The sequence below is a fragment of the Ictalurus furcatus genome, chromosome 6 (assembly GCF_023375685.1).
Source record: "Ictalurus furcatus strain D&B chromosome 6, Billie_1.0, whole genome shotgun sequence".
NCBI classification, from domain to species: domain Eukaryota; kingdom Metazoa; phylum Chordata; class Actinopteri; order Siluriformes; family Ictaluridae; genus Ictalurus; species Ictalurus furcatus.
Window position 1 is genome coordinate 20,243,587 of NC_071260.1, and position 26,583 is coordinate 20,270,169.

Sequence of the window (26,583 nt, forward strand, 5' to 3'; positions counted from 1 at the left end):
CAGACGCTCCACATAAAAAAAACAAGTGTAATCACTGATATGGTGAAGGTGAGGAAACATGTATTTAACATTTTTGGAAGGAGTCTCCAGCATCACTCAGAGGTAAAGCTGAACAAAAACTTCCTTTAAGTTTTCTTACACAGGAAAGACTTCAGGACAGAGGGATTTGCAATTTCTCCGTAAAATGACATGCTGTGTTTGTTGTTGTTTTGGTTTGTTTGTTTGTTGAACAACCATTACAGGAACAAGTAGATAACAGGAAAATATATATATATATATATATATATATATATATATATATATATATATATATATATATATTGCTTAAGTACCTAAACATTAAATGTAACAATAAAGGGATAAAAAGTATCATGTGTTGTTCTTGAATTAATAAAAATTGTAATCATTGGCAAATTGCTGTGGTATAGAAGGAACACAGCAGTTTGGGACATGCTGTATTGTGGGTTGTAATGGCATCACACCACCTCGTCATTGATTATTTTCTTATAACAGCAAGCCCTATCATGCTTTATATGCTACTTAATGGCTTATTGGTTTTAACTAGAGTAGGTGCATCTATAACATGGCCAGTGAGTTGAAGTGTCATCTCCACTTTCAGCAGCAAATTTTACTAAAGTTCACTGAGAGCAAACTATAGAGATACTGGTTCAGATCACATACTGTAATATAAACGGAGTAATCTAATTAACGGGGACCACAAAACATTCAAACGCATATAGACAAATTTCCTTTCAGTTATATTCAGTCAGTCCATATGTAATTGTATATCAGCTACCAAAGTCCCTAGTAATTAAATGTGCTGAGTTTTTAAATTAAATGTGATTATGGTACTTTGGAAACACACACCTACAGGCACTGAAACTCACACTTCGCACTTGTTTAGTATGTTCTCCTCTTGGTCCCAATATTCAGTTTATCTGTGCCGTTCATAGCCACATCTGCACATTTGTTTCTGATCTAATATCTACTCAAAAGCAAAACTCACATCCAGTATGTAGAAAAATATGAGCAGCGATTCCCTAAATATAATAAATTATATTATGCCATACAGTGTGCTAGATTGCTTTGATCCATTGTGCATATCAGGTTATTTTACCCTTATAATCTGCTTGATGTTTGTATTTTAATCAAATTTCACAGTTTTAGAAAGAACCTGGAGAAACTTTGGCTAATTAAATAAAACAGATTATAAATAAGCACTATGCAAGTACAGTTCAATATTTACAGATTTAAAATCAGTTACAGTGGTCCAGTTATCATCCACAACTGTACAAATAGGCATTTTTAAAAGGCTGGTCCCAATTCCGTATACACTTATCAAAGAAAAAAATATCCCTAAATTACACTTATCATTTGCTCGGTATTTTAAGACTTGACACCAATGCTGTGTTACAAACCAGTGCATGAAAGGAGTCTTTAGTTTTCTGAATCTTCATTGTAACAACACAGATGGCGCAAAGTCCTGAATCCAGGCTCCATTATATTTAGTGGACTCCAGGAGGGCCTACAGACTCTCACATTAGTGAGGCAACAGTCTCAGGAGTAACTTTCATTCTCACTCCATATAGTCATCCACTGCTTCTTCTCAAATGGATCAAACATGATGCTTTCATCTGTAAAGTGGCGCGTCTCTTTACGGATCCTCACAGCATGGTACTTAGGAATGCTGTCATCATACTTGGAACGTTTGAAAAATCCACACTGATGGACAGAATGCAAAGAAAAAGAAGCAGTTCTAAATGTCAGTGTAATGTCAGGGATTTTTCTTTTTAGAGGTTTGAAGGTTTGAATCGAATTTTAAGAGTGAGCGTTATTGAAAGAGCATGCTTGACAAGTGTGTATAGCGTTTAGAATAGGACATCCAGCCAATCAAACTGGCAAAGGAACATCTTTGAAACAAAACTTTAATGAAGGACAAGTTAGACGTCTGCTTCAGAGAGAGGAAATGCAACAAAGCAGTGAGTGTAAGAGAGAAATAAATAAATATTGCAAATTCTAAACTTCATACAACATTGAAAAGCGAGGCACTCTGTTAACAAGAAAGCACTTTGTTCTTTCTTTTTTTCTTTTGGCAAAGCAAAAGATGCGTTAGTAATTAAAGTGTTAAAACTGTGTGCCACATCACACTCGGGCACTACGGTGGCCTTGTGTATTTTACCCAGGTAAAGGCCTCTAGGCCTCAGTGGAGAGCTTGTCTGTGTCTGAGGGCTGAGCATGGATCTCAGCTTTGTGATACGCGGCATCGTATTGGTCTTTTTGGGCACGATTGAAGAAACCACACTACAGAGGGAGCAAGGTGATTGATCACTGAAAGCAACTGATGGTAAAGCGTGTGTTTTGACAGAACACTTGATAGAGCTTTAAACCTCACTGCCTTAAAACCACTTATTTAATTTTAACTACTGAAAGCTTTGAATATGTTTGTTGTCTGTTGTCCAAACAAAGCAATTTATGGTAATAGTTGACCTCAAATAACATCAGTATCCAATAAAAGTGGTAGAGTTTATAAGCTTAACCATTTTTAAAAAATGATTCATATTCAAAACCCAAAAACCACAATCTGTTTAATTTGCTAGGCTTACCTTCCAGAGTAGAAGCACTAGCAGAGCGAGCATCAGTATTCCCGCTAGTACGGCCACTAGAATTATCCACCATGGCACTCCACCATAGTGAGCCACTGTATTTTCAGGGAAGATAGTCAATCTCACCTTTCAGAGCAGAGAAAACAACAAATTACTCAGGATGCACACTTTCTGATGCAGAACAATATGTCATGAAACTTTTTCCAACGGTTAATAGAATTAGAAGAGGTTTTAAGCTGGTCTAAAGCATATTGTATAAACAGTGGCCAGTATACCTGTGTCTCAGGATTCTTCAGTACAATGTTCTTAGCAGAAACATCAAGACTGATTGAGGCTTTCACTATCAAGTCAAGATAATTATACGAGGCATAATCCTGTTATAGAAAAATAGAGAACATTTGTGTGCATTGTAGATTTTATTTATATTGAAATTATTATATATACCATTTTACTTACTTCAAGGAAAGTCGTGTTCCAAAGGCGAGACCTCAGTATAATGTGCGCACTACTGTCCAATCCCTGTAGAGGGCACTTGATATCCACACAATTCAAATCCCCAGCACATGACTTAGAAAATGTATTAAATACAATTAGCAATCATCAAGCAAGATTCGTTCTACTACAAAAATAATAAGAAGAAGAACAATTTCAAATCATTTACCAGAGATTTGTATTTTCTTTTCTCTGTGAAAAGAGATATTTTGCTCCCTTCAGATGTCCTGTTTGGCCCTGCCTGACGCTTCCTTCTTGAGAAAGTGGATCCCTGAAAGAGCAGAGAAAATGCTCAGTATAAAATATACAGTAAGATAAAGTGCAACTATTAGCTTAATGTGACAGAATAGTACTTCTATAAAATAGAGTCAAATAAGGAGAGTAAATAAATACACTAATAAATGGAGGATTAGCACAGGTTTGTTTATTAATCGGGTGAAGTATTACATGAATAAAAATTACCTGCACTGAACAGACCTGCATTAATTACAGTAAAATATCTACAAGTTGAAAGTATATAAGCACATAGAAGAATAGTGAGGATGATGTACTTCAGTCAGGCCGTTTGGGTTGATCTCATTCTCTGGCGAGCAGGTGATCTGTTCCAGCCCTCTCGAGGTGATCTTCACCAGGTACAGAAGCCATTTCCCCATAGCACTTTCTTTAGGCCACTGGATATTGATGGAGGCTGAGCCATACGATTTCAGTGGCTTGCCTAAATTCATTACCTGCAACCCAAATGTTTAATTTTTCATGGTCATTTTCATATTTTATGTCATTTTATATTATATTATTTTCTTTCTTTTTTTTAAATGTATAAGCAGCCTTTAAAGGTTATTATCAGATTAAATAAAAAGGCATACAATTTCCTGGTAATAGTATTTTCTTACCCTAAATTCATATTCAATCAAACTGCCAACTTCTTCCTCTGTCTTCATGGCACTCTCTCCTCTAACATTCCCTCCAAAATACACCTGTGAGGGCTTGGCAACCCTAATCCATCACAAATAATTAGTTATAAAAGTTATGTGTGTACCCTGATAACAAAATGCAGAAGGAAAATACATTTAATTTGTAGTAATAAGACAGTTAGTATGTTAGACTTCACAGATGTTCCTTTATTATCACAAGAAACGAAAATGGTTAATGCATGTCTGAAAACAACAAAACAATACCAGTTCAAAAGTTTGCATCTCCATTTCAGAAAGTGATATAAATATTATGTAATAACTTGTATGACCACTTTGCTTTTATCACTGTCTTTATCAATAAATCTTCTCACCAGCTTTTTAATCCTTACAGTTGTAGTTTCTCTTCTAATTCTGCCAGGGTGCTTGCCCATTTATCATGACATAGCTGTTATACAGTACTTCTGCCAGATTCATCAAATCAAATATAGAGATTGACAGGGTCATGAGAAAATTACTCATTCAAAACTAATTCAAACTATGTTTCTGTATGGTTTGGTTTTAGATTGTTGCAGGATATACCCACATTTCATTTCTAACATTATGGAATTCTACTTTTAATACACAAAGTAAGAGGTGATGATGATACATTACCCTTGCACTGATAGTAGAAGTTCAATCACGACTTTAGCTTTAGCCCTCACTCTCTCTAAACCCCCCTGCAGACTCGTTCTGTTGAAGAAAAGGACAGGATTTAGAAGCAAATAGTAAAATAGAAACAAAAATAGTAAAAACCTGAATATAAAATTAAAAAAAAATTCTTTTCAAATAAAAATATAATACTTTATCAGAACCGACTTACGTCTCTAGCTGGAGGTCGACCTCAACCTCAGTGGTGTGGAGGGAGATCCTGGCAGTGCTCAGGATAATGTAAAAAGTGACCTAAACATGTGTAGCATATTGTTCCGTAAGAATACAGGATGAAGGAAACTTTATTTGAGTAAAATATCTTTTGTGTAAAATATCCTACCTCAGAATCTCTTTTGAATGGGTTCCCCAGTTCACAGTCTACCTGTGAGCCATTCTGATTGGCCGCACAGATCACATGCTTGTCCTAATGAAAGTAAAAATTCTAGTTACACTTTAATCTTACAGAAAAAACAGAGGGCTTTTCACACTTGAAATAGTTAACCCTTTGTCACTGTAAACCCCGGGTAAACAGAATACCGGGTTATTGTTTCACATTTCACACTGTTTATTCTTTACACGGGGTTAAAAATGAATACTGCGTTTTTATAATCTGACATTTCACACTGTACATTCCTAAACCCTGGGTTAACGTTCTTATTTGCATATTTGTCAACAACCATGATTGGATAAATACAGCGTGCAACCGGTTTAAATAATGGTTTGTCACGATTGTATAAAGTGACTGTGATTGTACAAAGCATGTGATATGAGGCATGCACTGTTCAAATTCTGATTGGGTGTCTGTTGCTAAGAATCTAGCCGTAACATTCTAACACCACATCGTTTCACACTGTACACGTTTGGTATCACAATGCAGAGCAGGGTTTCATAACCCCAGGTAAAAAGCGGTGCAAACCCCGCTTCTAAATTACAAGTGTGAAACGTTCCTCTACCCAGGGTTAAAAGTGGCGTTTAGAACAACGATAACCTGGGGTTAAGCACAGTGTAAAAAGCCCTATGGTTTTCTAATTTCATTTTGTTGTTCTGTCTTTAGAACAGATAATCATATCAAAATATTTAATTTCCAAACCCAAAAGGTTTTACTGAATGAAGCCCTGTGTCCTTGCTACTCACTGTAGTTTTCTGAGATCTGAATCCAGAGTATGAAAGCGAATCACCAAACCATCCCATTAGTTTGGCTTCATGAGCATCATCTCCATTCCTATTCTTCACTGTTACCTCCAGAGCAATGTCCTTTTGGTCACTCAGAGATACCACTGCAATATCATTCATCCTGTTCAACACAACAAAATATGCAAGAAGACCTGAACATAACTCACAGGCATACAGAGAGATACTGTATGTGGTTCATTTTTCTTAAACTTTGATACTTACATAGGCAATGGAGGAAATATGTCATGGTTTGATTCTCTGTAACAGAATCTGTATTGGAGCTGCAGGTTACTCTGACAAATGTTGTCAGAACCACACCCCTCTTTTAGGAAGTTCACCTGCGACAGGAAATAGAGAGCCCACATTTTGTTTTCTGTCTCATATGTGATCACTTTTTGAAGAGTTTATTTAAGCTGCTTTCTGAATTTGCTAATTTCTCAGATCAGTCACTGATTTATCATTCACAGTATCTTTGGTAAGCTGCTGTTACTTTTCTCTTTTGTAGGGTATGTGAATGTAAGTAAGTATTTGTATAATAATCGTCTATTTCACAAGCTGTTTATAGTAACTCCTCTATACACTTACTTCAGTGCTGGTCTTGCTTGGTATATTCGAGTCCAGCACAGGCACCAGCTCTGGTAGTGAGGTCTGACTTTTCCCTCTCTTAGCACCCTCAATAGCGTAGGACACCTCAATAGGGATTGCTCTCAGTTTATCTTTGATGTTCTCCTGAGAAAGATGATTTCAACATTCATTATACATAGTACATCTGATTAAACAAGCAGTTCAGCCTGAAATTAAGTTTGCACAATGTTTTTGTTTTCCCCAAATCAGCCATGAGTTAGACTTGCAGTTTATATTATGCTAAAGTCGTAGCTATAAGTGTTATTTATTTATTAGCACCATTAGCTTCTTAGCTCATGTGCAAATCTGAGGAAGCCTACATGTACATACACCCCAAAATGTTTTGGCTGATAGACTATATTTAAATATCTTAAAGGTCTTTAGACGACAGCACTGTTGAATGCTCAGTTATGACTGGTCACGGGGTGTTCATTAATTTCCTATAACAGCAGCTCTGACAATAGTGCATATTAATGTGCTTTCTACAGTAACAATGTGTAACTCTCCTTATAAATGAATTTAATAAACGTGTCATTGTTGATATGTTTTTTGAAAGGAATTGTTTATTTAGCAGTTTTGGAAGGAGTCTCAAGTGTTAAAGCCAGTGTATAAAAGTTAAAGGTAAAGCTGTAACCTTGTAAGTTTCCTGCAGGGAATTGCAATCATTGGTTAATTGCTGTGTAAGATGAATAAATCACTTAGGGACGTGGCGTTATTGGAAAAGAATCCACTTTGGGGACGTAAACACGTTGGATTGAGCCATCCATTTATTGATTCTTTTCCTAAACTGTCCAGTCCTGTTATTTCCTTACTTCATGACATGACTGACTATTTGTTAGGGTCTGAGAGCGAAAAGAATACCATATAATCCAAATTATACAAAACAATGCAAATAAGAATATAAGCGTAAAATATACAAATAACCTGTGGTCCCTGTTTAGTTAAGCTGAAGAAAATCATGCTTAAAATAACTGTATTTTGATGCTTTCTACTGGACTCGTTGATGATATGCAGCAATTACCTGCAGTCGGAGTTTGACTTTGTGACATGTTTTCTTGTTCTGGCCTCTCAGTTCTAATGTGCCTGTAGACTGGAAGTCTTGATCAGTTGGCTTTTTATCCAGAAAGGACACTCTAGAGTGCAACCCCTGCTTTCTGCGTTGTGACTCTGTCTCGAGCATGTAGGAAATGGCTGCATGGACATACACATACACATGTGTGCTTTAATGTTCCATCAGCTCATAATGCATTTTAGGAATACATGGAATGTCAAAATTTAGACATCCCTAAACTGTTACAGTTAGTGAAGCATGGTGAATATTTAATGCACTTGGTGAGTAGCAACAATTACATTGGAATTATAAGTAATTCTCAGACTTACTCAGTTTGGGGTTGTAAGTAACAGGATTTGCTTTATAGGTAAAGCAGACATCAACGTTCAAACTGTAAATAACAAATTGCATAAATACTAATAACAAAGGCACATTGAAACAGTAACAGTAATCACTAATAAATAATAAGGGACAAGTGGTGCTCTATATTACACACATTTATCATTTATAACAACATGTAACAGTTAAATATCTCACCAAATACTGTTTCCACACGTTTTCTTTGTCAAGTCAATTTCCTTTGGTGTAACCTTGATTTCCTTCTTCATACTGATGACAGGTCTGGCCCTGAATTTGATTGAATTTGGTTACATTTCAGTTTTGCTAGTAAGAGGAAGTCAATGAGTGATTATTTGTGAATAATATATTAATACCTGTACACAAACGCAGCATCAGACAGAGATCCAATGGCAAGATCTGGGTAGGAGTTGTCGTCCAAGTCCATGTTCCCAGCCAATGAATAGCCAAACATGTTTATGCCATGAGGTCTACCTTCCAGAATCTGTGATGGGTAAAAAGACATGTCAGTGCTGGGTGTTTACCATATAGTAAGTACCAAAGCTATATTTACTATAGAAAAAAAAAAACAGAAAATTGGAAAAAATTATGGTGCACGTTATTACAAAATTGTACAAAATTGCTCAAGATTGTCCATCTCTCTGTTCTTTTTCATAGTAATGGTGTTTTGCTCTCACAGATCATATCCATTATGAAAGCCCATACACAGCAGAATAGAGAGAGGCAGCAGAATCATAGGGCAGAGATTCAGACAGGGGAAGCAAGAGAGGGAAATAACTCTTGACCTGAGCTGGTTTGGTGTTAATGCCATAAGCTGATCCATGATAGATGTACACTCTACCAGAGCCTGAATCTGCATAAGGAGCACCAACAGCAATATCTGGCAGAGACAGGGGAAAATTAGTGTCTGTCAAAACATACACAAAAATATAAACTTGCTCACGAACACAACAGTCACATAGAACCAAACAAAATATGTCTAAACAAAATACATAATGATAAAATGCAGAAATTGAGGCATAAATGTAAAAAACTTATGTATTTTTTTTTACATTTTTACTTTGGTGACATATAGCCACAGGAATAAAACATGATTTAGTCATGCTGTTATGGTAAATAATCAATGATGGGGTGGTGTCTCATGTTATCAACAAACTGGAAAGCACTAGAAAGCACAGACTGGACAGTCCTCTGTCCTTACTGACCATTACAAAGCGCTGACAACTGAGACTCCTTCCATGAATGATACATAAATGTCTCCTTACAGAAAGGTTCATAATATCAGATTATGTGGCGCCTTAGATTATGTGGCACACCAGCCAAATACGTTCTACTATAGAAATGAAGTGCATTAAAATAAACCTGTGATTTGCCTTGAAGCAGACACTATTGTCAAAGCTGTGTTGTTTTGGAAAATTAATCTACGCTGTCTGACTAATCACATTCAGGAATACAACAGTGCTGTGGTATACACAAAATTATCATACACATAAAATATATTGTAAAACTTTCTTATTTGCTTAATATAAAATCTCCCACATTTTGCCTTAAGCATGTACGTGTGGACATACAGTACTCTATATGTATACATGTACACATGAGCACCACCAAAAATATTCATGAGCTCCAAATGCTCCCACCTTCATAGGAATCCAGATTGATGTCTCCAATATTCTCCACTGCCAGTCCAAACATTGAGTCTTTAGTTCCATTGAGGCGGATGGGGACGACAGTGCTCCACTTTCCAGCCTTGTTGATGTAGACATACACTGCTCCCCCCACCTCACCATCTCTCTGGAAGAACTGAGGAGCTCCCACCACAATGTCCTGCCATCTGGAGGAACATTCACACACGCACAGGATGACATGTCACCAAAAACACAACAATCACACAGTAATGTACTAGACCTGTCATGTCTATGGCTGCATTCACAGTATGTGTATGCAGTATGTAGCCTATTTGAATTGAACTCTGGTTTGTTTTTGGAACACTTTGTTTGGGCAGGTGTGAACACAGTAATCACAGGCATGTGCAGGGAAAAACAACCTGTCTCAGAACACTACCAAGCAAACTGTAGTGTGGTTTGATTTCAGTGAAAACATGATTCAACTCAGCTGCAGGAAGTGATCGATCAATGAAAGATTTTGGCATGTAATATATTTCCATATTCTCATCCTCCTACTGTGATTTTTGTTTTCTGTTTTGCTTAAAGCTGGCTTTACACTGTACGTTTTTTGGCCTGACTTTGCTCTCATATACCAGTCCGGAATGTATAATGTGATGTGCACACCGGTGGCCAATTCAGTGCCATTGCAACTTCTGGAGGTGCCAGACTGCTGCATCTAAAATCGATTGAAAGGAATTTTGCATAGGATGACGCAAAACTCATGTGACAGCTGCAAATGATGGCAAAACAAAAACAAAACATGGGATTTAATAGAAGAATGGTTTGCTGAATCGTGGCAGCAGGAACAATGTCTCATTGAATGTCCCATTTTAACCCAGCCATGAACAACTCCAAACTCTTCTTCTCTGCCTTTTTCTCTAGACATAACTTTACCACTATTACACCAAGGGCTTATTTCTGTTTATGCAAGCCCATTTTCTACACAAGTCCAGATCATGCTGATTGATGATGCAAGCAGAACACAGTAATTTCTTTTAATCAAATGGTATATCATTAGAGGCCCTTTATCGTATAATCTGACATGGAGAACAGGTTATCGCACATTCTGTTATAGAATTAAGCCAAGATTAGCCAAGATAATTGGGAGCATCTCTTATAGTGTGACAAGTAATAATATTGCAAAACTGCTGAAATCACATAGTCTTAAACCAGCCTGAATTTGTGCAATGTGAAAATATTCATTCATCATTCATTCATTCATTCACAGCTTCAGTAAATGCTTTATCCTGTTCAGGGTCATGGTGGATTCAGAATCACGGGAACACTAGCTGTGAGGTGGGAACACACCCGGTTGCAAAACTCTGCACAGAGAGTAACTCAAGCTCAGGATCGAATTGGGGACCATGAAGTTGTAAAGTGTTAATTCTACCAGCTGCACCACTGTGCCACCCAGGGTGAATAAAAATCAGAGCGAATAGAAAACACACCAAAGATATCAATAGATTAGAAAGAGACAAGAGAGCATTACGCCTTTAGTATAATGAATATCGTTGCATTATATTTCTGTCTTGAGAGCATAGAAAGAGCAAGATGCTCTCGTTTTAAGCAATTCCAGCTGGGTATGGGACATACCCATCTCCATTGAGATCCACAACTGCTACATCGTATCCAAATGAAGAGGCAAGTCCAGGTCCTTCTAGCACATACTCTGGCGCCAGCATGGTGGACACCTCACCCTCTTTCCTCAGCAGCACCACTGCTCCACTGTGATTGGCTCTTGGAGCTCCAGACACCACAATCAGTTTGCCCTTCTCAGTAATGTTGTAACCAGAATCCAGAGAGAAACCTTGGGACAAAAATTTCAAATATTTTGAAGAACTTTTAAAGTTTACTTTTTGATAATATAAATAAACACATTACAGAGATATGGATAAGTGCTAGCCTCATGATATCATTTGCTCTTAAAATAGAACTTCATATGGTATAATGAATAAGGGCGATACAGTGTGCAAATGTGGAAACATAAAAAAATGCATTTTTCAGGCCGTCAAAGTAGTTTATGCAATAACGTTAATTAGTTAAAAAGGTTGAAGTAATGAACACACATTCCATGGTGTTCCATGGTTCTCTCCATGGTGTGCTAGACCAAACTATGAAGGCTGTATTTAATAATGTATTGTGCGTAAGATTAAGAATCAGAGAATTAATAACTGAAATATTTACAAATGTAACACTAATAATGGTTACGATTTCACTTTAGGTGCATGATTACACTCTGTGTTCACAGATATGTTAGGAAGAATATCGAACAACTTCATGAATGAACTGTAACATTTGAATGGTTGTGGGTTTTGTTGTTGTGGATGAACACAGATTCCAAAACACAAATATTTTATATTTATTTTTTACCACAATTTGAATCACTAATTCAAAATCTTGGAATTTGGAATAATCTGGTGTTAATTCGACAAAAATGAGTTAATGATATAAATATGTTATTTACCTGCAACTTAATACTTGTGAGAAATTCTACATAAGAATATGAATTAAAAGTATAACAAATATAACACTGACAAATTCTATTTGCCATTACCTTATTAAGGATAAAAACTTTAAGGTTAAATATACTAAAATCCTTAGAACTCTGTGGTCTCAGATATCTAAAAATATATATAAATATATATATATATATATATATATATATATATATATATATATATATATATATATATATATATATATACACATATATATACTTAATTCTACACTTCAATAAACCCAAAAAGCTCTGGGCAGTACATCTACTGCTCTGTCAATCTGTCAGTGTTGATGGTTGACTTGAACAAAAAACGATGACTGAATGCACACTAAATGATACAAGATACACATATACAGTATTGTACAAAGACAAGTAATGTTCAGCAAGCACAGCTCCCACCTAAGTAACTGTTAGCAGGTACAGGCACCAGTTCTGGATCCAAACGACTTTCATCCCCAACCTCATATGGGCCGTCATCATAAAAGCCCATTTCCAGGAGAGTGTTGTTTTTTTGCTCTACTCGCACAATTCCTGTGAGTATGAGGCATGGACATATATCAGGGCATGGCTGGAAGCTGTAAAGACCAAATTAAACCAAAACCTCTTCTCTCAGACAATGAGGATATGCACAACCTAGTTACTGAACAAAATCTTTATGGATGAGCACCTCACATATGCTCATGATATAAAATGTGTTGAATATTAGTACTTAAATTGTTATTTTAGTACTAATATTAGTACTAAAATAATAATATGATTTACAGTGAAACTGAGTGATACTGTGTGACAGAAAACTAAAATGGTTTCCTGGTTTCAATTTTCTAATTATCACTTCATGAGTTGAGCACTGCACAATGTGCAGTACAAGCCCTGTGATGGACTGGCATCATGACACTGGCATCTCTCGCCTTGTGCTCAGTGTCATGCTCGCTCAGGAAAGAAACTAAGAACTGTAGCTATATGTCTTCATTCACAAACTGTTCCATAAAAACACAGAACAAAAAATGGCAGATCTACCAGTACAATAAATCTTCCTGAAACATTTTAAACCGTGCACACTTCTTGATTAAACAACTATACCTTTCCAGTTATAAGCTCCTGGGGCTCCAAAGATGACATAATGGTAGTTTTTGGTGAAAGTTGCAGCCAGACCTTGCTGACAGGCACCAAACCTCTCATGACCCCTGGGACGACCTTCACAGAATTTCCAGTTGCCGCCATCTTCATCTGACTGGCCATCAATGCTGAAATCCTGACTGAGTAAGTAGCAGCGCCCAGTAATGTCCCGTGACTCCTGTGGTGTGTTCACAAACAGCCGTCGCTGGTATCGGTGAGCGCAGGTCTGCCAGAGAAATGGAGAACACATCACTGCAAACACATCACTTGCATACGTACTATTATTAGTAGTATAAACAGCGTGAAATGTTATAGTATTATTGTGACAGCGAGACTTACCACAATCTTTCCTCCTGGCCCCTGACTCTGCACAGTCACCCCCATCCACTGATTCTCCTTACTCTCCACACGCATATCAGCTAAAATCAGAATATTAAAAACATACGTTTTACACTTGGTTTGCACTGTCAAACATCTTAATGCTTAACACAGGGGTTTCTTTTTATTGTGGACTGTGTGTGAGTGTGTTTCAGCTAGTAGATAGTATGATGATATAATAAAAAGAACTTTATACTTCTTTTGTCTTTATACGCAGAAACTTCAAATTTCACAAACAAATGAAAAAGAAAATATTTTAAAATTGTAACATTGGCTGCCTTATGTATCAATTGAATCAAAAATTGAAATCTTGCAAAACTAACCATCATTGTCGAACTCAATCCGATTACAGTCATCCGTATGAGTGGTGATGTCACAGCTGTACAAACCCCCAGTGATGTTTGCACCCTGATTGGATAAAGCTTTGGCCCTAGGAGCTCCAATCAGAAGTCTACAAAAAATGCATTTAAGATATAAACGGTTCAATATTTACATATATCTACAAAAATATAAATATATATATATATATATATATATATATATATATATATATATATATATATATATATACACAAAAAGCATCCAAGTTAATGAATCAAAATAGACAATACATACGAAATATCCAATATTTTATTTTTCATGCAAAGCTCCTCTCTACCTAAAGATTACTATGAGAATAGTGATCCATGTTCAAATACTTTCCAATATTTGTATTAGGGAAAGGGAGAGGTCACTTTGTGATGATATGGATAGATGACAGATTACATTAGCACCGGCTGTCTGTCTCCTGCCCTCTTCAAGCAGATGGGCTGGGTTAATAATTTATGTACTCCCCTGTCATCATACTGGGATAAAACTCACACAGCACTAACCACAAATTAAGCAATATAGCAATTCAAATTTATTTATGCACATAATTATGAGAATGATCTAACTTCGTTGTACAAAGAAACGACAGATCAGACACACACTTCTAAGGAGGTTTCTGTTCAGGTAAGCACACATAGTGTTTTGTCTGCATAAACTCTTTGACTCTTTGTAAAACGTGACAACGTTGTACCAATAACCCTCTGGTGTGTTGGCCCGCTTAGCTCAAATTAACACATAACTCATTATAACTGCAGAGTGACTTATTCTAACAAAACTTTTCAGTAGGGCCACTGGCAAGGCAGACTTTCATAAATTCACTGTATGAACCTAGTTGCATAAGGAACAAACAACGACAGTTAAAGTGCCTATGGACTCACTTTTTCCGGGCAAGGCTCTGTAGACTAGAGCACAGAAAATGAACACATAAGCACATGAGACGAGTGGAAAGAAAGCAAGTGTTCAAAATCTGAGCCCAGATTTTGAAAGAGCTACTGTTAAAAGATATTATTCAGGAGACCTTATACACTTATACACACCTTGTACACTGTTGCATGGGGAAAGTAAGTGAATGAAATGTTATTATCTGCATGGAAATATGCCTCTGGTGTCAGAAATAACAGAACTAAACATTCCGTATAGCAACTCTAAGGATATTAATCTAAGGATATGGTATACATGAAAGAAAACTAATAAGTCTAGTCAGTGTGCCTTTACTTACAACTAACTAGACATTTAAAATACATTTATTCATTTAGCAGACGCTTTTATCCAAAGCGACTTACAAATGAGGAAATACAAGCAAAGCGATATATAAAACAGAGAACAATACTAAAGTAGCGATACCATGCAAGATTTTTAATCGAGTTCTAGAAAAGCAAAGTGCACAGAGTAGCGGTGTAAGACCCAGAGTAATGTTTGTTTGTTTTTTTAGGATAATGTGGGGTTGGCATTTTAGGGGTTAATTATGTGCTCACGAAAGAGGTGTGTCTTTAGCTGTTTACCTAGGTGATTGAAAACTTTCATAGAGAAATGCTTTTCTTGCAGTAAAGAAGGCAGTTATTGGGGTCCAGGACTATTTGTGGATGCATTTGAATTTGCATATATAAAAAACCTTTAAAAATGTTTAATATTCAAGTGTCTGGTAACTTTTTGTCTTAGCCAATATATTTTGTTTCACTTAAAAATACTATATCAACACACTGGACCCAAAAACAAAACAACAAAAAAAGAAAATCAGATTTTGAAAATTATGATTTTTCTTTACTCAAAATCACAGACACACATAACAATGTCTTTTGAGGCCTTCAATATGTATGTAATATAGTGAAAAAAGAAACAAGTAGGAAAAAAAATATATACTGTACAATTATTTAGAAAACAGTAGATTATTATTTCTGTTTCTACCAAACACCATATTGAAGGTTCAAACGAACACTTTCGACAAACGTATTACTTGAATTGAATTGCATTTTACTACACCAAAGCATTGACTCCATACACAAGGTAGAGATTTCGAGCTGTTACTTTGAAAGCATTACAATACAAGTTTAATTTGTATATCACAATATACATTTTATTTCAGTTCGCTTCTGTTTATTTCCATCTTTTTTTTCCAGGGGAAAAAAGCCAGGTAAAAGTTGGTTTGGAAAGAGCATGCACTATTCCAACTCTCAGAAAGAGTTGTTGAATTTAGCACGTCTCTGAGGGACAACATTGGCATTTACTCGCCGTAGATTACAAACTTACGTCTACCAAATATCTCAACACACTAGGAACAGGCCAGTCATTATAGTGGAGAGAAATCTCCTCTTTTCATCTGTGAACTCAGAGTCCCCTAATCTGCTTTGCAGCATGTGTTCATTCAGATGAGTGGCCCACTAAGCTGTGGGAACCACAGAATGCTACACAGGATCGTTACTGGGCCACTCAGCCTTAAGAATGAATGAGGGACTTCATGCTGATCAAAGGATTATCATCCGTGTCCACCATATAGACTCGTTCCTGGCCAAGTCTTGGTCCAGTGCATAGACCCTTACTCAGTTATTCTAGGCCTCTTTCTCTCTCTGAGCCCAAAAAAGTCCAGATACTAAAGCAATCACTCCATATAAGTCACCAGAAATGTCACCAGAAACTGATTTTAGAATTTCCATATCATAATATCATAATTTTATAAGGAATATGATATGAAGCTATACAGTTAACGAATATACAACTCATCCAATGTGAATGTAGAGAATTTACTAGTCCAGCAAACCACAACCCTACGCCCAGACCCACCCAGATATTTACGGCCACATGAGCTCTGAGAATTAATATTTCATTCAAGCATGCTTTAAAAAAACAAAACACGAGACCTTTATGTTCTTTGAAAGAAGTCAATTCAACCTATCACACTGCTTATTTGTAACCATTAATCGTAGTAACTCAAATTTTAAATGAATTGGGTGTAGTTTATAGAGAGAGAGCTTAAGTAGCTTGTAACTGAAACTGAGTAATGCATACTGGCATATCCAACCACCATAACATACATAACATAGGTTGGTAATTTGTGTGCTGGTAAAAAATATTGTATATGTTGTACTGTGTGTCTTTTTGTGTTTGCTCTTCTTACACTGTACACAGCTGTTTTCTCACAGCCAGATGGTCTGCAGCAGCTGGTTGCAGCATATCACTTTTCCAATTTACAATTCTCTAATACTTTATTAAAACTGACATTTTATCAAAAAGCACAAGTTCACTGCAATTACCAAAAACACTTTTTAACTAGTTGTGGACTGTGGATGACATTTATTCTGCATTCCTGTGTTACTACAAGGCAAAATTATAACAGCTGGCCGATAAACAGTTGCCATCAGTTGTCACTGAGCTCATACCACAGAGCTCTTACTGAAATGAATGGATGCTACATTTATAGTTCAGTATATAGTCACAGAAACTTTACTGACACTTAATATCTTATAATCATAATAGAAGCTGATTTTGGTCAAGATAGGTTTTGAAAGACTTCTTTATAGTCATAAACCATGCAACTGTTTACCAGTAAACAGCTGCAGCCCAAGATACAAAAAATACAATTCAATACAAAAAATAACAGCTACTGTTCAGGCATCATCCAAAACGCATCATCCAAAACACATTAAAGGTATATTTCAAAATGGTAATTAAGTATGTGACCATGTAATAATGTTACCTTTCTGCAGTTTTTCAGCCCTAGAAAAACCTAGATATGTCTAGAATTTAAAATAAATCAGGAATTTATTAAGTTTCACTTTTGTGTGTCACTATGCCCTAGACTACTGTTCATCTAAAGAGATGCCAAACAACAATACATGACACAGTCATGTATTATTAAGAGCTAATGTTGTCACAGTTAATTTGCAGATTTAAAACGCTTGCTTCTGGCTTTCTGTCTATCCTGTTACATTGGCACAGAGGGTGGAACATTAGCACAGTGTGAGTAAGATGTCTATTTTCTAATTTCACTCTTAAACAAACACCAATCTGAAAAACATATGACAAGTGAAAAGATGGCTAAATGTTTCATTTTTATGCTGTAGATAGCTGTGTAAATCAATAGAAAGAAGACAGGTTATCTAGGTAAATTAGCTATGAAATCTGGCCCACATTCGGAATGGGACCCAGAGATACAGTTACACCATGCTTGTTCACACAATGTACTCATCCTCAAAGCCTTGCATTCCACTCCACTGGACTGCATATTTTATTTCCACATGCAGTACCAATCCTATACAGTTTACACCCTGCAAATCTACGGTAACAGATAGACATCCAAATTCATAAATATTTATCAACCTGACTGATCAGTGATTGATTTGGTTTTCGTGTATCTTTAATCTCCTGTACATCTTGAATACATATCTTGTCAGCCAGCTAAATGATGTCAAACTCACGTTAATATTACCATATTTAATATTTATATGCCCTGCTCTAGACTCATCAATATACCCTCTCCTTGTTCATGTCATCTTTCCCTCCTTTTCTCTATTTTTTTCTGTCTTTGGTAAAATCATGAGACAGCTTAGGAATTCCAAGACTCCATAAAACCAATAAATATAATGAACTCTGCTTGAGACACGACCATTAACTAACCTGATTCCAGCTTCAGTCAAAGTCAGTCAGTACAGTCATTCAAAAGTAATATGGTGTAATATGGACTTTCTCAAACACACACACACACACACACACACACTATATATATATATATAGATAGATAGATAGATAGATAGATAGATCACTCTACTAGCATTCAGTTAGCTTATTACAAAAAACATAACACATTTCAGGTCCATGATGAGACTCTGTGACTTTCTAAAGTTCAAAGGTTATAGTTAAAGTGTTAACGTATACAAGTCTGTGTTTATCTATGTGCCCAAACCCCACTCAAATGCAATATGTTCTGGGTGGCCTTTCACATTTGTCCACCAAACTCATCTTTTACCTCTCACACTGCCACTCAGTCGGCTCCACCTGATACATCAAGTCAGTAATCGGACCACCATGCAGTCTAGAGGCACCACATCCAGAAACCAGAACCAACACTACAGCCTGTTCAAGTCAATGAAGTTGATGAAGTGCTCAAATGTACCATGTGAGGTTCCTGCACTAAAAGCAGTTAAGATATAATTGGCATCAAGTCTAAATAAAGACAATAAAACTCTAAAGTGCCATTTTTCACAGTGTCATCACACATTTGTTAAGCCTGCTCATCTCTACCGTATTATGTGATTACTTATCAAAATTTCACTGCATTCTACAAAAAAAGGTGAGAATCAGTGGAGCAGAAGAATACTCTCTGGACGACTTTGGGCGACTTCTACAGACTGTTCTCCATTCATTCAAACAACGAGAGGTCTTCGAGTCCCCACCATAAGGCACATGGCTTAGTCTAGGAAACTACTTACAAACAATATATACTAGAATGAAGTGCATTCTTTTTTTAGCACCGCGGTGTATTTCAGGGCTTCCTTACCAACTCAGCATTAAACATATTTTAGAGAAAGAACATAGACGCAGAAAGCGAGAGGAAAGCAGGTGCATGGATGGCGCGCACTACAGGGATCAGCATTGTGCCCCTCGCCCCTTCCTTATAGCATTTCAAAGCTTGTTTACACACACTGTGCCTTTAGTTTAATGAATGACTATCATCACTACTCACTTTCTCTTATCCACTGGTTGTAGCTGCCGGTGCAGTGCGAGAGAGAAACCAAAGAGGCTGCCGGGATCCCCGTTCTTCCTCAACGCGTTTTCTGTGTCCAGGTTAAATGCGCTTGCAGTTGCCAATAGCAGCAAAAGGAGAAAAATCCGCACATTGAGAGAACTCCGCAGTCCAGAAATCTCCATAATGTTTGTATGTACGCAGTGGGAAAATATGTGCGCTCTTTTCCTGGAGAGCGCACAGCGCTTTATGCTCAACTTCTATACTGACAAGTTTAGTGAGAAAGCTCCTCCTCAGGCTCGGTCCCAAACCCCCATCCCCCTCTCTTTATTCAAACAAAACCCCCTGTACAGCTCCCTGAGTGCAACCCTTCAAGCTGAATGAACATCTAGTGTGCACAGCTGGACCTCCATAAACAATATAATTAACAATTAAAAGCTATTAATTAAAGTAAAATTATTTTTAGGACTGGCTATAAGAGTTATATGTACGTTTTTGTGTAATATTTTATTTGACCACAATAGGATAAGATCATTGGACGATAGTCGAACTACCATTATACACATACATATATATATATGTATATGCACTGCGTGTGCACTGTGTGTGTGTGTGTGTGTGTGTGTATATATATACACCACCACTTCAATGTTTTTTACATGGTTTACAATGTTTACAATGTTGACAGTTGAATCTCTTTGCTGCTGTAATGTGCGGTGAAGTTCCCTCTGGGATGAATAACGTGAACTATCTAGCTAGCTAGCTAGCTATCTAATAGCCATTTCCCTTATGAATAAAAAAATAAATAAGTTCAGCTTAACTTTCAACATAAAATGAAGACTTTGGACGTTGTATATTGTTAATGCATTATACAGGTGTAGTTGCACTTGAATTACTTTAAATATGATAGACTTTAAACATGCATTACATATCATGCTCAGTCACAGTACTGAAAATAATAGGCCTACATATAGGCTTAGAGCATTTTACTTAGGTAATCTCTGCTACTCAGACATTTAAGGCAATATCAGCAACATTAACCTGGGTCACAGATGGCAGGCAGTCAACTGTGAAACTAATCAACTAGACACATAAACCACAAACCCCACACACAAAGTGCACCACAAGCGTGTATAGACCCTGGCCACTTGTTTTAAGCCACACCACTGCACTTAAAACAACTTAAAACTGTGGGCTTACTAAAACCGGACAACAGTCAAGTTGCATTTTAATTGGAACAGATTATAAGTGAAATCGTTTATACTGGATGGAAACAATATATGTGAATTTTCCACACATGTACTTTCAAACACGATGCCTTTATTTCTGTCCACTGCTACATCGCATATAGTATTACAGTAATTATTAGCACATAGTATTACAGTAATTATTAGCACATAATAGATACAATAAATAGTTCATTCTTAGTAAAATAACAGCAGCCCACTACTACTGATCAATATTTCATTAAATCCTTTTTAGAGCAAGCATGTCATTAAGAAATGAACAATGAAAAAGTGTAGACCTGACAATTTATGTCTTTACAGGTTATTTAGATTGATATATTAATAGTGGAAGATTTCTGCATCCAGGCATTTAACACATAAATCAAAATGACAATGTGAAATTTAACAAATAAGTTAAATTCATAGACACAATACAAATGTAGTCATGTGCACTATGATTTCATCAGAAAATGTGAATATAAAAACAGGTACAACTTTAGCTGATGTATCAGGTCACAATATAACACAATAGAAATATTGAGGATATTGCAGTTTTCTCACAACACTGTATCTTCTGACCCTTTAAGCCATGTATTTCAGAGATTGAGAGGTCTTTGTAACTTCAGAATTCTGGGTTCATGTTTGTTCATCTCCCCTTGCTGCCCACACTCTTGCCACATTGTGCATCAGTGAATGACAGTGTTGTGTGCGCTCTGCTGACTCAGTGTGTGGACACAGACATTCCCCCAGCATGACAAAAGAGGAAGTGACTGGGCCCATAAGAAATTAGACCTGCAATGACTATCAAATAAAGAACATACTACACGGTAACAGGCGTCTTAGTATGCATTTGGCTTTGAAAGAAATTTGCATGCATTTAAAGGGTTTAAATTAAAGTGGTGAATTTTTAGGTTAAATCTAGAATCATCAGTTGGTTCCTCTTGGGAACCCTTAAAGGATCTATGTAGAGTGTTTTGCTGTCAGATAGGGTTCTAAGTAGATCCTGTTTAGAAACCTAAGAAACTTAACTATCCATATAATCCCTGTACGTAGGATGATGGATAGTCAAAGTTCAAAACAGTAAAGGATATAAGTGAAATTGGGCTTTTTTATTAATGCTAAAAAGATAAGAAACATATGTGTGGCCTTCACTGAGCTTTGTAGCTTTTATACTAGCCGAGTGACAGGCATTAAGCTTTACAATAACCACAAAGACCCATTATGTCATTGTGATGGCCATAGCTAAGGCATTTACATGTCTGTAGATTGGAGAAGACAGATGTTTGTTGGGTACAGAGTCTCTGGGTTACTGAATAACAAAAGGTGACAGTGACTGACAAAATGCACACATGACATTTTAGTTCTGACAGTAGGGTGCTTTGAAGACAATAAAGATACCAACAATCAATAGTTGTCATGCTGTTAGAAATATCAATATTTCTTGGAATAGTTCTTCTTATGTTGTTGTTGTTGTAACTCTGAAGCTAGAGTGCTATGGCAGACTTGTCAGCTAAATCACATAAGAACTCTATAGCTTTCTGTTATAAAATAATTCTTATTTTAGTTGTCTATATTTGTTAATTATTTTTTGAGTGTGAACGATTCTTAACTTCTCAAATGTCCTTGATAATTAAGGACTCATTAAAAGGTTATTGGAACTCTTTCTGATAGGAGAGTACTCTGATTTATGGTTCAACATAAACTTTTAAAGTTTCCCCAAGAAGAATAACTGAGAACCTTTAAAACCATTACAAAATTGCCCCAACAGACCTGTGCTTTACATCTGGAAAAAGATAAATTGCTTAATTGTATACTCTATAGATCCACTTCTATTGATTAGGGTCAAGAAACATTTTCCGAGCATGCTTATGCAAGTTATATTATACTGCATGTATGATATAGATTTGTTAACCATTTACCAACAGCAAAAACAGATCGTGGGTGGCCAAGTAATATGAGATAATAGAGAGAGCACTCAAATTCTCCTTAAAAAGAGGTAACCTGAGAGAGAGAGTTTACAAAAGACCACTCCAGGTGCAACCCCAATGATGCAAACTTTCTGAGATTTGCTTCATTCATTCAAGCATCTGTTCATTCGACTTAACTAACATGCTGCTGCATCATTCCAGTAGACAGTACACAAAATCTATTAAGTGATTTAAGATCTCATGCTCTTATTTATTATAGTCCAACCTGAATGGACATGAAATCATAGGAGTGAATTTCATACCTTATGCTTTTCACACTAATATTAACTGTATGAAACTTTTCATATGAGTTGGCCAATTTGTATTAATTAATTCTTAATGTAAAGAAAATAAAATCAATTAATGAGTTCAACCAGCTGAGCAAGAACAGAGTACCCATACTAAAGCTATCCAGGGTTAGAGTTGGAAAACCTAGTTTAAATATTAATGAGCACAATATTCTACTAGCTAACCATCCACCACACTGTGTCATAGTATCCATGAAGTGTTTTTATGACCTCTATGCAAAGGTCATACTTGTAACCAAAAGGATCTCCCCTCAGGGACAAGCTGAAAAACTCTGAAATGCTTCTATCATGTCTGCTCTTGGTTGCCATGTCTGCTGCTGTCCTATATGATACCTGTTAATGAGAAATCCTGGACTCTAAACCCCTCATGCTCTGCATGAGTGGCTGCATAAAAAGTGCTGTTTAAACCACACCAAGCAGCACATCTGTCCATGTTGTGACAGCACAGGGTCTTTTGTGCAACACGAAGTGCTGTAAATCTAGCCAGCCCTCTTTTCACAAAAGCCCCGCTCCCTTTTTACGAGTGAGAAAAGGGGGGAGAACTGCCCTGGGAACAATGAGGATGTCAGGGCGCTTGGACACCAGTGCATGCTTTCTGACTGAGCTCCTGAACCCCATTTTATAGTGAAGATGCTAACATGGTGTAGTTATCCCATTAGTAGTATTCCATAGTATTAAATTTTATAAGTAATAAAAAAAGTAATTTGATGAAATAGTTATTGCCTTTTTTATATACCTTTAATTGTTTCTCATAAAAGTAAATAAAGTTTAGCCTAATTGTGATGAGTTAATGCAAAGAAACCTCCGATCTAAGGGGCATTAATCAGATAAACTGCACATCACGAGGAGCAAACAATGTAGTTGCTAAATGAGCAAATTTAAATAGGAAATTAGTGACCTACCACAGCAACTTTTCCCTGGGAAGGAAAATGAAAAGAAAAAAACCCATTAATAGCATTTAGGAAATGGTATTATTACAGTTTAAAGTTCCTTTTATGTCTCTTCCTGAATCATGTAATCTTCTTCTAACGTACCACTGACACATACATGACAGAATATATTTCCCCCAAAATGATAACTCTGATTGCTAACTCTGTAACATTTCACATTCTATATCAGGTTTACAGGCACTCCTATTTCTACATAAGCTGTAAACTGTAGTAACGGACTGTATGTAAGCATGAACTCCACTCAACTGAATCCACACACAGGGTATTCACATGGGGGCAAACAAACATTAACTTATGTACTTTTTAATTTGTTCTGCTCTCCCTGTATGTCTGTATGTTTGGCTAAAGTTAGGGTTAGGGTTAGAGTTTGTAAGGGGGAGATGGTAACTACGGTGATAAATAGCCCTGTATTCACTGTTGCCTATAAGTAGTAACTTCACTATAAATAACATTTAGCTAAATAGACTAGTATTCAATCACTGTCCAATTAATTTGTAAAAACATTACACAATTACTTTTAACCACTGAGCATGAATTTCTAAAACATAACTGTTTTTATGTGACATTTTATGTGTGAAACATTGCTTACAGTTCATTTCTACAAGAAAGTAAAGCATTCACATTTTAGACTGCTATGTTCAGCAACAGAGGTGGATTTATGGAGCTCTGTGCTGCATGAGTACTTTTGTATAAATGTGAATGTTTAGGGCAGCAGGGGAACAGCACTCCTCAGCAGGGCAGTTCACAGCTGATTACTAACACAATAGAAGTCAAATCCTTCACTTTCTCCACCTCCACCTCCCCCACACACACCCACTACACACTGAATAGGTGAAGTTACTGAGGTGGTAGGGGACCACGTCATTAAAAATGCGGTCCATTGATGTATTTTTGAGAATCCAGGCATACCTTAACACTGCGCTGTTATCACACTTTATCAAATGAAGCTATACGGTATAGTATCATATCACTAGTTTTTGATTACCAGTCATGATTTATTGATTTGCACCAATGATTAAGGGAATTGTTATTCACATTCACATAAAATCTCTCTTCAAGATATGACAGATATATAACCAAACCAGATTTTCTTTTATCCTTGTCATACAAAGCACTTACAGCTATGTGGAAAATTTGTGTACTGTAATACATATTGTATATAAGATAAAAGAAAGATGACAAAGACTTTTTTCTTAACTAACAAAACATTTAGCATGCTAAGTAAGCAACTAGAGTACTTAGTATCCATGTCTTCTTGCTCTGATCAATCCAGGGTCAATAAAGCATAGTTCAAGGGTGTTTTTTTTTCCTCTGAAGTAGAAAAATAGATTAAAGTTTAAATGTGCTGTCAGCATGACGGCAACCCTGCACACATAAGAATAACATGTTTTTAATAGTCTTATAGTTGTACTAGACATATACACATTTACATTACAAATGCATATATAACATCCTGTTTACCTACAAACCTTGTACTTCACATTACTATTACTGCATCTATTATACTGCATATACTTATTTAATGATATAATGCAACTGAAAAAAGTTCTGAAAGCCCTCAAAACCTATACATTTATGCAACTGGGACCTACATATCAATTTGACATGTCATGTATGTTCTGTTCATCCACATTTGTTCTGTTCACAACATCCACATTTTCTGAAATCCGCCATGAAAGGGACATAAGGCACAGTCACTGCATTAGAAGTTGACAGCATATACTAGTACTGAATGTAATTTGATATGATACAGTAGCTAGATGGTGAATTTATAACATATAGAAATAATAAATACTAGAAGTATTTATTTATATTATTTATATATTTTGAAGTATTTTGTTTTCATTATCCATATGCTGTAAGGTGGTGCCTTTATTTATAGTGGAGGATGTGTGTTCAGTCTTTAACATGGCAGCCACACAACACATAAAAAGTCAGACACTGCCTCCTATTCTCACATGATCCATTAGCTCCATTAAAAACTGTAACTCTAATGATTCCATACAGCACATCTGCTATAGACTAAATCTGATGCCAGAATAGGTGTTATATGTGTAGTTAAAGCTTTATTTCAGATTGGTTAGCAATTTTGCCCTTCTTCTAAAGAATTCGGTATGTGGCATGACAATACTGACATTAATCTAAAGTACATATGTGCTGTTTCACTAATGTGAAAACTAAAATAGGTTTAGTCTACATTTTACACACTGGTAATCTTTAATTAGACAACAGTTTGAATTGAGAAAATTTGGAACGAAACTACTAAAGCATAAAAGATCAAATATGCTCAAGTATATAAAAAAAGTAAATCCAAATAATATCACATTACAGTCACAATCCATGCTATACAGATACAAAGTTTTATATGTACATTTTACAGAATAAAATGTTTTCATTTATTTGAATACAGTTTTCACAATCACTTAAAATATCATAAATACTCTTAAAATACCGAAAGAAGAAGTGAATTGTTGGAGCCTGGTGCTGTGTGTCATATAGTTACAGTTCACAAAAAAGTTCACTAAAC

The 26,583-nt window shown here is 36.2% G+C and overlaps 1 protein-coding gene across 1 annotated transcript; it reads right to left on the reverse strand.

Annotated features, from left to right (window-relative positions):
* Positions 1 to 388: 388 nt before the first annotated feature.
* On the reverse strand, positions 389 to 20,045 carry itga6a (integrin, alpha 6a). Its single transcript, XM_053627016.1, has 25 exons — positions 19,606 to 20,045; positions 13,883 to 14,010; positions 13,521 to 13,600; positions 13,146 to 13,407; positions 12,465 to 12,596; positions 11,159 to 11,372; positions 9,539 to 9,732; positions 8,684 to 8,778; positions 8,255 to 8,382; positions 8,079 to 8,168; positions 7,871 to 7,932; positions 7,512 to 7,681; positions 6,452 to 6,595; positions 6,089 to 6,204; positions 5,828 to 5,987; positions 5,034 to 5,117; positions 4,866 to 4,945; positions 4,658 to 4,735; positions 3,986 to 4,088; positions 3,647 to 3,823; positions 3,265 to 3,366; positions 3,060 to 3,170; positions 2,879 to 2,977; positions 2,604 to 2,729; positions 389 to 1,722 (listed from the first exon to the last, which is right to left on the reverse strand). The coding sequence occupies exons 1-25, from the start codon at positions 19,788 to 19,790 to the stop codon at positions 1,558 to 1,560; spliced, it is 3,285 nt and encodes a 1,094-aa protein (XP_053482991.1). The 5' UTR covers positions 19,791 to 20,045; the 3' UTR covers positions 389 to 1,557.
* Positions 20,046 to 26,583: the final 6,538 nt, after the last annotated feature.

Bases quoted from the DNA above. Each gene is read 5' to 3' on its own strand.
- itga6a (XM_053627016.1), bottom strand. From the start codon at position 19,790: ATGGAGATTTCTGGACTGCGGAGTTCTCTCAATGTGCGGATTTTTCTC. The intron at 14,011-19,605 runs GTGAGTAGTGAT...CATTTTTTGTAG, and splicing joins CAACCAGTGGATAAGAGAAA to ACTTCTGATTGGAGCTCCTA. The intron at 3,367-3,646 runs GTACATCATCCT...CTGCTCTTTCAG, and splicing joins ACCCAAACGGCCTGACTGAA to GGATCCACTTTCTCAAGAAG.